This window comes from Maylandia zebra, linkage group LG17 (assembly GCF_041146795.1).
Source record: "Maylandia zebra isolate NMK-2024a linkage group LG17, Mzebra_GT3a, whole genome shotgun sequence".
In the NCBI taxonomy this organism is placed as follows: Eukaryota; Metazoa; Chordata; class Actinopteri; order Cichliformes; family Cichlidae; genus Maylandia; species Maylandia zebra.
The window spans coordinates 2,820,571-2,834,743 of record NC_135183.1 but is presented as its reverse complement, the minus strand read 5'-3'; the positions used below and the strand labels follow the sequence as shown (position 1 = coordinate 2,834,743).

The following is a 14,173-nucleotide window of genomic DNA, read 5'->3' as shown; positions in this document are numbered from 1 at the left end:
CGAGAGGCAGGGTACACCCTGGACAGGTCGCCAGTCTGTCGCAGGGCTAACACACAAGGACAGACAACCATTCATACTCACATTCACACCTAGTGGCAATTTGGATTATCCAATTAACCTATCCCCACAAGCTGCATGTCTTTGGACAGTGGGAGGAAGCCGGAGTACCCGGAGGGAACCCACGCAGACACGGGGAGAACATGCAAACTCCACACAGAAAGACCCCGGCCTGATGGTGGAATTGAACTCAGGACCTTCTTGCTGTGCGGCAACAGTGCTAACCACCGTGCCACCGTGCTGCCCTGGATCAATGGCCTTAAAATGAAAAAAAATATTAAAAAACCCCACAAACAATTTAGTTACTGGTTAGTCCTACAAACTAAAAACATTAATGTACAGTCCGGCATCAAAAGGAGTCTAAAACTGATTTTTAAAAGTCAAAAAGTTACAAAGTGCTATTTTAAGATCATATCTAAATCTGGTGAGCAGCAATGGTCTGCTAAAGATACTGTCAGCTTGTTTTTGTTTTTCTTATAATCACCACAATAAATTGTTGCTTTTAAGGCGTTTTTAAGACACATAATTACCTCCTTTTCCGCTTCCCTTTTCCCAATCTGCTTCCAGAATCTGACTCAGTCTGCAGATCAGAGGTTGCTTCAGACCTCCGCAGTTTCACCCTGGGATTTTCATAGTTTTCTGTAAATTTTTGACATACATCAACAAAATGTTGTTAGTGAAATTACAGGGAAATTTTTTGTTCTGTCTTTAATGACAGAATATTTGGTAGCAATAAACAAAAATGCTTCTTACCAGCTTTCCCCAAGATGCGAACTCTGTACTGTGACCAGTTTGCATCTGGAGTAACTCCATCCTTATTGATATTGACTCTCCCTGGTGGCCAGAAACAAGAATCTTCCGCTGGTCCTGTAAACCACTTGCAAGGAATTATGGATGCACCTCCACCATCCAGAAAATCAACAACTGCAAATGGTAGCATGCTGGTGAGAAAGCAAAAAGAAGCCAACTAGTACAGCAGTGGCAATGCCACATATCCAGACTTCAGTGGCAAAAGCACCATTTTCTGTTTTAATTCATCAAGTAATACAAGATTCATTTGTTTAGACAGATTTGAAACAAAGTAAATTCCAAGGCATGTTGAGTCCAATGGATAGCTGAAAAAGGCATTACAGTTTTCAAAGACCTGACACAGTGCTTTGACAACTTGGCAATCCTGTAAAATGTTTGCCACAATAAGAATTGTTCCCCCTACATTGAAACAGTTATCTCCCATGGAGCAAGAAACACATGTCTGTCCATCAGTGTATTTTCTGTACTGCTTAAAAGTTCCAAGATCACTTGTTATTGGTCCAGACTTATGAAGCCGTTTAAGAGGAGAGGGAACAGACATCCTCTCTTTTCTTCTGAATACTTTGCGTCTCATAGACGCGCTTGACAATTTGTTCCACAGGTTTATGAGGCCTCCGCACAATCTTTTTCAGTTTACCCAGGAAGGTTTCAAATGGGAAGCAGGAAATACTGTTGATGGGAGTTACACATGTCACACTGAGCGTTTCACTTCCTAAACGTTCTCGTCTTCGTTCTCTTCTGCCTTCAACAACTTTCATCGTCGCTCAGTCCCATCCCTCGGGACAGTTGCATACATCATGCCGCCTCTTCAGGTGCAAGCGGCGTCCACAACTAAAGCTCCATGCAAGATCCTACACTGAAAAGTGATCCGCCTCATTCTCAGGAATCAGCTTTTTAAGAAACCAACGTGGCTCAGTTCAAAATTTTGTCTTAAACAAAACTCATCATCTCGTCTGCGATATGAGTTCATCACGGTTTTTTGCTGACATATCATCTGTTCTGGAATGAAATTAATGCCTCTGTAGTAAATAAAATAAAATAATATCTGGCTTCTAGCATCTGTTATTTAAGGAATGTATAAAAATAAGACATCTTCTGCTCAGTCTAAAAACCCAACTATGACAGAAATCTGTTTGTGTGGTACACCTCACCTTTTTAGGGGTCGGCTTTTTGTCTTTCACCTTGACATCGGCAAATGTTCAAAAACCTGCCCTAACAGCTAAAACTCTGCTGCTTTACAATACCTAAAACAATACTAGGATAGATCTGAAAATATAAAGTGTATTATCCCCCAAAGAAAGGTCTAAAAGAATGTTTAAATATGAACTTTATAGTAAACAGGATCTGATGCACCAACTCTTTCTTCAAGAACTCAGCAAACTGGCCACACCGAGTGTGAACCGTGGGTTTACTTCTTGTCATGCTTCCCTTTTAGAGCTGAACCACGTGCACCCCCCTCCAGAATACTGTGTCTCTATGGGATGCACTTGGATGGAGGAGTAAGGTAAATAGCTGCCAAGGAGGACAGTAACAGAACACTGCTGTAATAACACGCAGACACTCATAAATGTGCTGTGCTGTTTTATGTACAGGAAAAACAAAGAGGTCCATCCACGTTCTCTACCAACGCTCCACCTCACACCATCGTCTCTTTTCTCTTCCCTAAAGAACACAGAGCCTTCTTGTCCTTTTTGGTTTTATGTGTCGTGGGTGAGGATGACGTCGATGACACGGACGTCGTGGACGACGACGGGGAGCGAGGCGAAGGGGACGCCGTGGTGGGGCTGTTGCACAGTGAGGCGGGGGCCGACTGAGAGCCTGGCTGCGGGTAGTTCTCGTCTGCTTCCTCCATGTGGATGATGGCAGAAACGGAGGAAGGGCGGCGCTTGGAACGGACGCTGCCTGTAGGCGGGCTGGGGCTGGAGGGCTCGCTCAGAGGCCGGTGGACGGCAATGGCACTACGGAGGCAGTTGAGCCACTGCTGCTTGTGGAAGACGTCGTTGACCTGCAGAGTGTGTGACTGTGCCTGGCTCGGGTCTTGGGAACGTACCCGGAAAATGTTCTTGGCTGCAGAGAAAGCAGAGAGCGTCATTAGGAACGGGGGCAAAGTGCTGCTCAGGCTACTAGCGGACACTTTCTGGGACGAGCCTTACCTTTGTCTGCATTGCTGAAGGCTCCTCTGAAAGAGCCGCCCATTCTGACATCGCCATCTTGCAGGTCCTCCAGCACCAGATCCTGCACTGCGATTGGCTGCCGGTACACCTGGAAGCACTGGCGCTCGTTCCTGGTGACGGGGCGGGTCAGGATCAGCAGGTCGGTGAACAGGAACACGTGCAGCTTCTGAAAGAATTTCCAGGAAAAACAGAAACTTTCAAACCAGAGCATCATCTGAGCACATAGCCCGCCTCATGTGGGACGGCAGCCTCGTGTTAACATGCAAAGAGAAGCACCGAAGGACGACTTGGAAGTGTGCGCTGTGCTCACCGTGCCGCTCTTGTTGCGCAGCTCCCCGTGACACAGAAGACTCTTGCACCGTTCGATGCGAGCGTCCCTCTGCCTGTCGTCCAGATACTCCAGCTTGTCGATGTAGTACTGGCACTCGGACTCCCCTTTCTTCTTGTTGATGTCAGACAAAACTCCCTGGATGACAGTGATCTGAACACACAAGCAGCCTAATTATTACATGGGAGAGGCACTATGATGGATCAGTGTGTTGAACCAGTTTGTCTCCTGGACTTACAGCTTCCTGCAGGCTGGCAGCATCGGGGTGTTCTGCTGGAGTGTGTCTCAGGATTTCCTTGAGCAGTAGGGGGTACTTGACCAGGCGGGATCTGGGAATGTCCAGGAAGCTCCACAGGTCCAGTTTCCGACTAAAAGGTGACTCGAGGCACCGCTGCAGGAAGTCCTGCACACGTGGGTCTTGCTTCTTCTGGTCCAGCAGCGCCTTGGCTGCCAGCTGGTTACTGCAGTAGTCTTTGTAGGCATTGAGCCTGGGCAGCTGCAAAGGAAGGAGGGACTCTTTATCTAACTGCTAATTCAAAATACGGTTTTACTAGCGTAAAAGCTTTTGATGGCTCAAAAAGTCAAAGACACTTACCCAGCTAATAACAATTTGCCCAATCTGGCCCACGGTCCTGTCTGGCCCCGTGGCTTTGGAGAGCTGCGCCAGAAGGTCCTCGTGCAGTGGGATGTAGGCATCCAAGTTGCCGAAAATGTGAGTAAGCTCCTCCTCTGACATGATGGACAGCTTCAGCATCGGGTCGTGGTACGCCTGTGGATGGAGCAAAGTGATCAGTAATATCTGGGCAGAGCTTTGGGAGCGGCTACTAAAAATATCTTGGTCAACAGTTTTAGGGGTACAAAAAAAAAAAAGACAGAGGAACAATCCCTGTCTTTTTATAGCTCCTGGCTGTGCTGCATTCAAAGCCTGCCAGACTGATTTAATCTGTTTGCTTTATATGTACTCCCGCTGCCTCAGAGCTTTTAAAATTACAAACCTTGCATGCAAGCTGCAGGTCCTCAATCAGATGCTGTTCTCCACGAAACAGCTCAAATATGGCCTGAGGAATGGGAGAAGGCACAGACAGATGTTTTTTTAGTAAACATGTAAATCAGGTTGTCATTATATCGTAGCCTAAACCATAGTGAGCTTAGCCAAGATGGCTGAATGGCTTCTAGTCCAATTTAAACCATTTGACACAAAGACATGTGAACTAGTCTAGCAAGCATGTAGAATTCATCCCTGCCTGGACTCCTGGACTCACCTCTTGCCGCTTGATCTCTTTGGTGGAGAAAGTTCCTTTCTGGTGGATGTCTAATGTCTCGGACCATAAGGTGCTGTTCCTCCTTTTAGGTGGTGTGGGGGCCGCTGCCTTGCTGCAAGGCTTCTGGGGCATGCCTGGCAACTTGCCATCGCCCCAGAAAGAGGCCTTCAGAAAGAAAGAACACCACATGTCAGACATGTTGAAAGGGATGTCCCTGTCCCCCCAATGCGCTGTGTTTCCATTGGATGCCGTGAGCGCTTACCTTGATGGTTTGGGCGAAGCGCCGGAAGACCCCATTCTTTACCGGAGAAATGAGGTTGGCTAGCGACGTCACCCTGCCGAGAGAACGGACGTGCTTGTTGCTGGGTTCCTGCAGAAGGAGGCAAAAACAGAAGGGGAGGTTAGTCGTGCAGTTATTCTATCATAACACTATGACTTCATTTCCAGCAGCTCTGGTCAAACATTTACAGAGTAAAGTTTCAGCCATCTCACCTCTAACTCCTTGTTGGCCTGGTTCTGGCAGTCTGTCACTTGCAGAGTCCGTTTGATAGGCACCAAGCTACCCACTTCATCGTAAGCCACCATATCTTTCAGTAGAAACACAGTATCCTTTTAATCCTCACGAGTTGGCTTCAAGTAATCCACACCAGAGAGAAAAAAGGTGGCAGAAAATCAAGAGTTATAAGCACGTAAAAAGACGGAACAGATACACCTTCCCCCTGTTTGGCTTTTTCTGGCATGGGGCTCCCTCATCACTCTGCCTCACACTGACAAACCATTTGTTACATTCTTCTACATTTAGTTCAGATTTCTGATTTTACTTTTAAATCCAAAGTTAACTGAATAGTAGAAAATATGTCCAAGAGAGACACGATCTGTGCAGCAGGGCTCATTAATTACACTGTTCTGCACATACATTAGCTGAATAACTGATGGATACTCTGAGGCATTGTTTCTTTTTACCAAATTCATCAGGATAAGGGCCAGAGGCAGGAAACAGGTTGATTTTTTCATCTTGTCCCATCAGTCTTGAGCTCCTTACCTTCAGTCGTCTACAGGACAGAGGCTCTTATCATGTGAAGACAGTTTGGTGAAGGGCTGAAAGACTAAAACAGTAACTTACTATGATAAAGATTTATGATTCTACTGCACAGAGAGAGAATGACAGTAAAAAGATAAAACATTGGTATCCATGTTATTTTAAATATCAACCATTGCTCCTAACTGACAGAAACCATGACAACCAACACAGTTCTCAGTGCTAATGGAAACATTAACCCTTTAAGACTTACCATAGAACCAAGTCTGCCAGAGCTTATATTCTATTTTTACATGCTGTGGAGCCATTTTTGGGAGCATTTCAAGTTGCTATACATCAATACAACCATTATAGCCCAGATTTTAATAATATGTCTGCATTAAGTGCATAGTAATTACATAAATTGCAAAAAAGTGCAATAAACTCCCAAAAATTTGAAAATCGTTTTTGCTTTTTTAACATATATTTCTAGTTAGAGAAATTTAAGAGGCTTATCCCTCAAAACTGTAAATACAAAAAAGTTGCACAAAATAGTTTCCCACCACAGGAAATTTATTTTGAGTGTCTTCATAGTTTTATTTTTGAAATACACCAATTTTTATATACTGTAGGAAAAACGAAAATAAATACTATACTGAAAGTTTGCAAAAAAGCAGCATATGCATCAAAATAAACTATTTCCAGCAGTGCAGTATGAGTCCTAAGCATCCCAGAAACGACACCGAAAGTCATAAAGTCAAAGATAACTTTTAAAAACACCAGTATAAGCTCATGAGGCCCTGATGGTAAAAAAAAACAAAAACTACATTTCCGCGAAAATGACATCACTTCTTTTATTTTATCTATTTTATTTTCAAAAACAGCAACTTTTGTGGAGCTCACCTTCCACTACTTCATTGCACTGAGGAGAGACTGTAGCATTCGACTGTGGATCCTCTGAGTCTCCTTAATGTCTTCCAGGAGGGTTAGAACACGTACAAACATGCTGGTATTGGTGGCTTGTACAAGTTGTCTTGGAACTGGTTGTGAAACCACAGGTGAAGGAGTTGAGGGTGGTGGTAGCTGAACAAATGGATGAGTGACGTTCTGGTGGGGAGTTTCACTTGAATGTCTATTCTCCATTGCTGATGGTGATGAGGTCTCTGGCTGTTCTGCAGCGTTGTCCCAATCCTCATCCGAGCTTAACTGGATCATCCATCCATCCATCCATTCATTCGCTTCCGCTTATCCTTTTCAGGGTCGCGGGGGGTGCTGGAGCCAATCCCAGCTGTCATAGGGCGAGAGGCGGGGTACACCCTGGACAGGTCGCCAGTCTGTCGCAGGGCTAACACACAAGGACAGACAACCATTCATACTCACATTCACACCTAGTGGCAATTTGGATTATCCAATTAACCTATCCCCACAAGCTGCATGTCTTTGGACAGTGGGAGGAAGCCGGAGTACCCGGAGGGAACCCACGCAGACACGGGGAGAACATGCAAACTCCACACAGAAAGACCCCGGCATGATGGTGGAATTGAACTCAGGACCTTCTTGCTGTGCGGCAACAGTGCTAACCACCGTGCCACCGTGCTGCCCTGGATCACTGGCCTTAAAATGAAAAAAAATATTAAAAAACCCCACAAACAATTTAGTTACTGGTTAGTCCTACAAACTAAAAACATTAATGTACAGTCCGGCATCAAAAGGAGTCTAAAACTGATTTTTAAAAGTCAAAAAGTTACAAAGTGCTATTTTAAGATCATATCTAAATCTGGTGAGCAGCAATGGTCTGCTAAAGATACTGTCAGCTTGTTTTTGTTTTTCTTATAATCACCACAATAAATTGTTGCTTTTAAGGCGTTTTTAAGACACATAATTACCTCCTTTTCCGCTTCCCTTTTCCCAATCTGCTTCCAGAATCTGACTCAGTCTGCAGATCAGAGGTTGCTTCAGACCTCCGCAGTTTCACCCTGGGATTTTCATAGTTTTCTGTAAATTTTTGACATACATCAACAAAATGTTGTTAGTGAAATTACAGGGAAATTTTTTGTTCTGTCTTTAATGACAGAATATTTGGTAGCAATAAACAAAAATGCTTCTTACCAGCTTTCCCCAAGATGCGAACTCTGTACTGTGACCAGTTTGCATCTGGAGTAACTCCATCCTTATTGATATTGACTCTCCCTGGTGGCCAGAAACAAGAATCTTCCGCTGGTCCTGTAAACCACTTGCAAGGAATTATGGATGCACCTCCACCATCCAGAAAATCAACAACTGCAAATGGTAGCATGCTGGTGAGAAAGCAAAAAGAAGCCAACTAGTACAGCAGTGGCAATGCCACATATCCAGACTTCAGTGGCAAAAGCACCATTTTCTGTTTTAATTCATCAAGTAATACAAGATTCATTTGTTTAGACAGATTTGAAACAAAGTAAATTCCAAGGCATGTTGAGTCCAATGGATAGCTGAAAAAGGCATTACAGTTTTCAAAGACCTGACACAGTGCTTTGACAACTTGGCAATCCTGTAAAATGTTTGCCACAATAAGAATTGTTCCCCCTACATTGAAACAGTTATCTCCCATGGAGCAAGAAACACATGTCTGTCCATCAGTGTATTTTCTGTACTGCTTAAAAGTTCCAAGATCACTTGTTATTGGTCCAGACTTATGAAGCCGTTTAAGAGGAGCGGGAACAGACATCCTCTCTTTTCTTCTGAATACTTTGCGTCTCATAGACGCGCTTGACAATTTGTTCCACAGGTTTATGAGGCCTCCGCACAATCTTTTTCAGTTTACCCAGGAAGGTTTCAAATGGGAAGCAGGAAATACTGTTGATGGGAGTTACACATGTCACACTGAGCGTTTCACTTCCTAAACGTTCTCGTCTTCGTTCTCTTCTGCCTTCAACAACTTTCATCGTCGCTCAGTCCCGTCCCTCGGGACAGTTGCATACATCATGCCGCCTCTTCAGGTGCAAGCGGCGTCCACAACTAAAGCTCCATGCAAGATCCTACACTGAAAAGTGATCCGCCTCATTCTCAGGAATCAGCTTTTTAAGAAACCAACGTGGCTCAGTTCAAAATTTTGTCTTAAACAAAACTCATCATCTCGTCTGCGATATGAGTTCATCACGGTTTTTTGCTGACATATCATCTGTTCTGGAATGAAATTAATGCCTCTGTAGTAAATAAAATAAAATAATGTCTGGCTTCTAGCATCTGTTATTTAAGGAATGTATAAAAATAAGACATCTTCTGCTCAGTCTAAAAACCCAACTATGACAGAAATCTGTTTGTGTGGTACACCTCACCTTTTTAGGGGTCGGCTTTTTGTCTTTCACCTTGACATTGGCAAATGTTCAAAAACCTGCCCTAACAGCTAAAACTCTGCTGCTTTACAATACCTAAAACAATACTAGGATAGATCTGAAAATATAAAGTGTATTATCCCCCAAAGAAAGGTCTAAAAGAATGTTTAAATATGAACTTTATAGTAAACAGGATCTGATGCACCAACTCTTTCTTCAAGAACTCAGCAAACTGGCCACACCGAGTGTGAACCGTGGGTTTACTTCTTGTCATGCTTCCCTTTTAGAGCTGAACCACGTGCACCCCCCTCCAGAATACTGTGTCTCTATGGGATGCACTTGGATGGAGGAGTAAGGTAAATAGCTGCCAAGGAGGACAGTAACAGAACACTGCTGTAATAACACGCAGACACTCATAAATGTGCTGTGCTGTTTTATGTACAGGAAAAACAAAGAGGTCCATCCACGTTCTCTACCAACGCTCCACCTCACACCATCGTCTCTTTTCTCTTCCCTAAAGAACACAGAGCCTTCTTGTCCTTTTTGGTTTTATGTGTCGTGGGTGAGGATGACGTCGATGACACGGACGTCGTGGACGACGACGGGGAGCGAGGCGAAGGGGACGCCGTGGTGGGGCTGTTGCACAGTGAGGCGGGGGCCGACTGAGAGCCTGGCTGCGGGTAGTTCTCGTCTGCTTCCTCCATGTGGATGATGGCAGAAACGGAGGAAGGGCGGCGCTTGGAACGGACGCTGCCTGTAGGCGGGCTGGGGCTGGAGGGCTCGCTCAGAGGCCGGTGGACGGCAATGGCACTACGGAGGCAGTTGAGCCACTGCTGCTTGTGGAAGACGTCGTTGACCTGCAGAGTGTGTGACTGTGCCTGGCTCGGGTCTTGGGAACGTACCCGGAAAATGTTCTTGGCTGCAGAGAAAGCGGAGAGCGTCATTAGGAACGGGGGCAAAGTGCTGCTCAGGCTACTAGCGGACACTTTCTGGGACGAGCCTTACCTTTGTCTGCATTGCTGAAGGCTCCTCTGAAAGAGCCGCCCATTCTGACATCGCCATCTTGCAGGTCCTCCAGCACCAGATCCTGCACTGCGATTGGCTGCCGGTACACCTGGAAGCACTGGCGCTCGTTCCTGGTGACGGGGCGGGTCAGGATCAGCAGGTCGGTGAACAGGAACACGTGCAGCTTCTGAAAGAATTTCCAGGAAAAACAGAAACTTTCAAACCAGAGCATCATCTGAGCACATAGCCCGCCTCATGTGGGACGGCAGCCTCGTGTTAACATGCAAAGAGAAGCACCGAAGGACGACTTGGAAGTGTGCGCTGTGCTCACCGTGCCGCTCTTGTTGCGCAGCTCCCCGTGACACAGAAGACTCTTGCACCGTTCGATGCGAGCGTCCCTCTGCCTGTCGTCCAGATACTCCAGCTTGTCGATGTAGTACTGGCACTCGGACTCCCCTTTCTTCTTGTTGATGTCAGACAAAACTCCCTGGATGACAGTGATCTGAACACACAAGCAGCCTAATTATTACATGGGAGAGGCACTATGATGGATCAGTGTGTTGAACCAGTTTGTCTCCTGGACTTACAGCTTCCTGCAGGCTGGCAGCATCGGGGTGTTCTGCTGGAGTGTGTCTCAGGATTTCCTTGAGCAGTAGGGGGTACTTGACCAGGCGGGATCTGGGAATGTCCAGGAAGCTCCACAGGTCCAGTTTCCGACTAAAAGGTGACTCGAGGCACCGCTGCAGGAAGTCCTGCACACGTGGGTCTTGCTTCTTCTGGTCCAGCAGCGCCTTGGCTGCCAGCTGGTTACTGCAGTAGTCTTTGTAGGCATTGAGCCTGGGCAGCTGCAAAGGAAGGAGGGACTCTTTATCTAACTGCTAATTCAAAATACGGTTTTACTAGCGTAAAAGCTTTTGATGGCTCAAAAAGTCAAAGACACTTACCCAGCTAATAACAATTTGCCCAATCTGGCCCACGGTCCTGTCTGGCCCCGTGGCTTTGGAGAGCTGCGCCAGAAGGTCCTCGTGCAGTGGGATGTAGGCATCCAAGTTGCCGAAAATGTGAGTAAGCTCCTCCTCTGACATGATGGACAGCTTCAGCATCGGGTCGTGGTACGCCTGTGGATGGAGCAAAGTGATCAGTAATATCTGGGCAGAGCTTTGGGAGCGGCTACTAAAAATATCTTGGTCAACAGTTTTAGGGGTACAAAAAAAAAAAAGACAGAGGAACAATCCCTGTCTTTTTATAGCTCCTGGCTGTGCTGCATTCAAAGCCTGCCAGACTGATTTAATCTGTTTGCTTTATATGTACTCCCGCTGCCTCAGAGCTTTTAAAATGACAAACCTTGCATGCAAGCTGCAGGTCCTCAATCAGATGCTGTTCTCCACGAAACAGCTCAAATATGGCCTGAGGAATGGGAGAAGGCACAGACAGATGTTTTTTTAGTAAACATGTAAATCAGGTTGTCATTATATCGTAGCCTAAACCATAGTGAGCTTAGCCAAGATGGCTGAATGGCTTCTAGTCCAATTTAAACCATTTGACACAAAGACATGTGAACTAGTCTAGCAAGCATGTAGAATTCATCCCTGCCTGGACTCCTGGACTCACCTCTTGCCGCTTGATCTCTTTGGTGGAGAAAGTTCCTTTCTGGTGGATGTCTAATGTCTCGGACCATAAGGTGCTGTTCCTCCTTTTAGGTGGTGTGGGGGCCGCTGCCTTGCTGCAAGGCTTCTGGGGCATGCCTGGCAACTTGCCATCGCCCCAGAAAGAGGCCTTCAGAAAGAAAGAACACCACATGTCAGACATGTTGAAAGGGATGTCCCTGTCCCCCCAATGCGCTGTGTTTCCATTGGATGCTGTGAGCGCTTACCTTGATGGTTTGGGCGAAGCGCCGGAAGACCCCATTCTTTACCGGAGAAATGAGGTTGGCTAGCGACGTCACCCTGCCGAGAGAACGGACGTGCTTGTTGCTGGGTTCCTGCAGAAGGAGGCAAAAACAGAAGGGGAGGTTAGTCGTGCAGTTATTCTATCATAACACTATGACTTCATTTCCAGCAGCTCTGGTCAAACATTTACAGAGTAAAGTTTCAGCCATCTCACCTCTAACTCCTTGTTGGCCTGGTTCTGGCAGTCTGTCACTTGCAGAGTCCGTTTGATAGGCACCAAGCTACCCACTTCATCGTAAGCCACCATATCTTTCAGTAGAAACACAGTATCCTTTTAATCCTCACGAGTTGGCTTCAAGTAATCCACACCAGAGAGAAAAAAGGTGGCAGAAAATCAAGAGTTATAAGCACGTAAAAAGACGGAACAGATACACCTTCCCCCTGTTTGGCTTTTTCTGGCATGGGGCTCCCTCATCACTCTGCCTCACACTGACAAACCATTTGTTACATTCTTCTACATTTAGTTCAGATTTCTGATTTTACTTTTAAATCCAAAGTTAACTGAATAGTAGAAAATATGTCCAAGAGAGACACGATCTGTGCAGCAGGGCTCATTAATTACACTGTTCTGCACATACATTAGCTGAATAACTGATGGATACTCTGAGGCATTGTTTCTTTTTACCAAATTCATCAGGATAAGGGCCAGAGGCAGGAAACAGGTTGATTTTTTCATCTTGTCCCATCAGTCTTGAGCTCCTTACCTTCAGTCGTCTACAGGACAGAGGCTCTTATCATGTGAAGACAGTTTGGTGAAGGGCTGAAAGACTAAAACAGTAACTTACTATGATAAAGATTTATGATTCTACTGCACAGAGAGAGAATGACAGTAAAAAGATAAAACATTGGTATCCATGTTATTTTAAATATCAACCATTGCTCCTAACTGACAGAAACCATGACAACCAACACAGTTCTCAGTGCTAATGGAAACATTAACCCTTTAAGACTTACCATAGAACCAAGTCTGCCAGAGCTTATATTCTATTTTTACATGCTGTGGAGCCATTTTTGGGAGCATTTCAAGTTGCTATACATCAATACAACCATTATAGCCCAGATTTTAATAATATGTCTGCATTAAGTGCATAGTAATTACATAAATTGCAAAAAAGTGCAATAAACTCCCAAAAATTTGAAAATCGTTTTTGCTTTTTTAACATATATTTCTAGTTAGAGAAATTTAAGAGGCTTATCCCTCAAAACTGTAAATACAAAAAAGTTGCACAAAATAGTTTCCCACCACAGGAAATTTATTTTGAGTGTCTTCATAGTTTTATTTTTGAAATACACCAATTTTTATATACTGTAGGAAAAACGAAAATAAATACTATACTGAAAGTTTGCAAAAAAGCAGCATATGCATCAAAATAAACTATTTCCAGCAGTGCAGTATGAGTCCTAAGCATCCCAGAAACGACACCGAAAGTCATAAAGTCAAAGATAACTTTTAAAAACACCAGTATAAGCTCATGAGGCCCTGATGGTAAAAAAAAACAAAAACTACATTTCCGCGAAAATGACATCACTTCTTTTATTTTATCTATTTTATTTTCAAAAACAGCAACTTTTGTGGAGCTCACCTTCCACTACTTCATTGCACTGAGGAGAGACTGTAGCATTCGACTGTGGATCCTCTGAGTCTCCTTAATGTCTTCCAGGAGGGTTAGAACACATACAAACATGCTGGTATTGGTGGCTTGTACAAGTTGTCTTGGAACTGGTTGTGAAACCACAGGTGAAGGAGTTGAGGGTGGTGGTAGCTGAACAAATGGATGAGTGACGTTCTGGTGGGGAGTTTCACTTGAATGTCTATTCTCCATTGCTGATGGTGATGAGGTCTCTGGCTGTTCTGCAGCGTTGTCCCAATCCTCATCCGAGCTTAACTGGATCATCCATCCATCCATCCATTCATTCGCTTCCGCTTATCCTTTTCAGGGTCGCGGGGGGTGCTGGAGCCAATCCCAGCTGTCATAGGGCGAGAGGCGGGGTACACCCTGGACAGGTCGCCAGTCTGTCGCAGGGCTAACACACAAGGACAGACAACCATTCATACTCACATTCACACCTAGTGGCAATTTGGATTATCCAATTAACCTATCCCCACAAGCTGCATGTCTTTGGACAGTGGGAGGAAGCCGGAGTACCCGGAGGGAACCCACGCAGACACGGGGAGAACATGCAAACTCCACACAGAAAGACCCCGGCATGATGGTGGAATTGAACTCAGGACCTTCTTGCTGTGCGGCAACAGTG

General features: G+C 45.2%; 2 protein-coding genes across 3 annotated transcripts; both read right to left on the bottom strand.

Annotated features, from left to right (window-relative positions):
- Positions 1 to 1,623: 1,623 nt before the first annotated feature.
- Positions 1,624 to 5,819, bottom strand: LOC143413204 (neuroepithelial cell-transforming gene 1 protein-like). Its single transcript, XM_076875919.1, has 10 exons — positions 5,674 to 5,819; positions 5,124 to 5,261; positions 4,894 to 5,001; positions 4,632 to 4,796; positions 4,365 to 4,427; positions 3,965 to 4,138; positions 3,608 to 3,865; positions 3,352 to 3,522; positions 3,021 to 3,207; positions 1,624 to 2,934 (listed from the first exon to the last, which is right to left on the bottom strand). The coding sequence occupies exons 2-10, from the start codon at positions 5,214 to 5,216 to the stop codon at positions 2,504 to 2,506; spliced, it is 1,650 nt and encodes a 549-aa protein (XP_076732034.1). The 5' UTR covers positions 5,217 to 5,261; positions 5,674 to 5,819; the 3' UTR covers positions 1,624 to 2,503.
- A 2,659-nt stretch (positions 5,820 to 8,478) lies between these two features.
- LOC143413198 (neuroepithelial cell-transforming gene 1 protein-like) lies at positions 8,479 to 12,767 on the bottom strand. 2 transcript variants are annotated; one of them, XM_076875894.1, is made up of 10 exons: positions 12,622 to 12,767; positions 12,072 to 12,209; positions 11,842 to 11,949; positions 11,580 to 11,744; positions 11,313 to 11,375; positions 10,913 to 11,086; positions 10,556 to 10,813; positions 10,300 to 10,470; positions 9,969 to 10,155; positions 8,479 to 9,882 (listed from the first exon to the last, which is right to left on the bottom strand). In XM_076875894.1, the coding sequence occupies exons 2-10, from the start codon at positions 12,162 to 12,164 to the stop codon at positions 9,452 to 9,454; spliced, it is 1,650 nt and encodes a 549-aa protein (XP_076732009.1). In that variant the 5' UTR covers positions 12,165 to 12,209; positions 12,622 to 12,767; the 3' UTR covers positions 8,479 to 9,451. The 2 variants fall into 2 exon arrangements, with proteins under 2 accessions (XP_076732009.1, XP_076732008.1); XM_076875893.1 differs by lacking the exon at positions 12,622 to 12,767 and having other exon boundaries at positions 12,072 to 12,347.
- Positions 12,768 to 14,173: the final 1,406 nt, after the last annotated feature.

Bases quoted from the DNA above. Each gene is read 5' to 3' on its own strand.
- LOC143413204 (XM_076875919.1), bottom strand. From the start codon at position 5,216: ATGGTGGCTTACGATGAAGTGGGTAGCTTGGTGCCTATCAAACGGACT. The intron at 4,428-4,631 runs GTGAGTCCAGGA...CCCATTCCTCAG, and splicing joins AAGAGATCAAGCGGCAAGAG to GCCATATTTGAGCTGTTTCG. The intron at 4,139-4,364 runs GTTTGTAATTTT...CTCCATCCACAG, and splicing joins ACCTGCAGCTTGCATGCAAG to GCGTACCACGACCCGATGCT.
- LOC143413198 (XM_076875894.1), bottom strand. From the start codon at position 12,164: ATGGTGGCTTACGATGAAGTGGGTAGCTTGGTGCCTATCAAACGGACT. The intron at 11,376-11,579 runs GTGAGTCCAGGA...CCCATTCCTCAG, and splicing joins AAGAGATCAAGCGGCAAGAG to GCCATATTTGAGCTGTTTCG. The intron at 10,156-10,299 runs GTGAGCACAGCG...AAATTCTTTCAG, and splicing joins TGCGCAACAAGAGCGGCACG to AAGCTGCACGTGTTCCTGTT.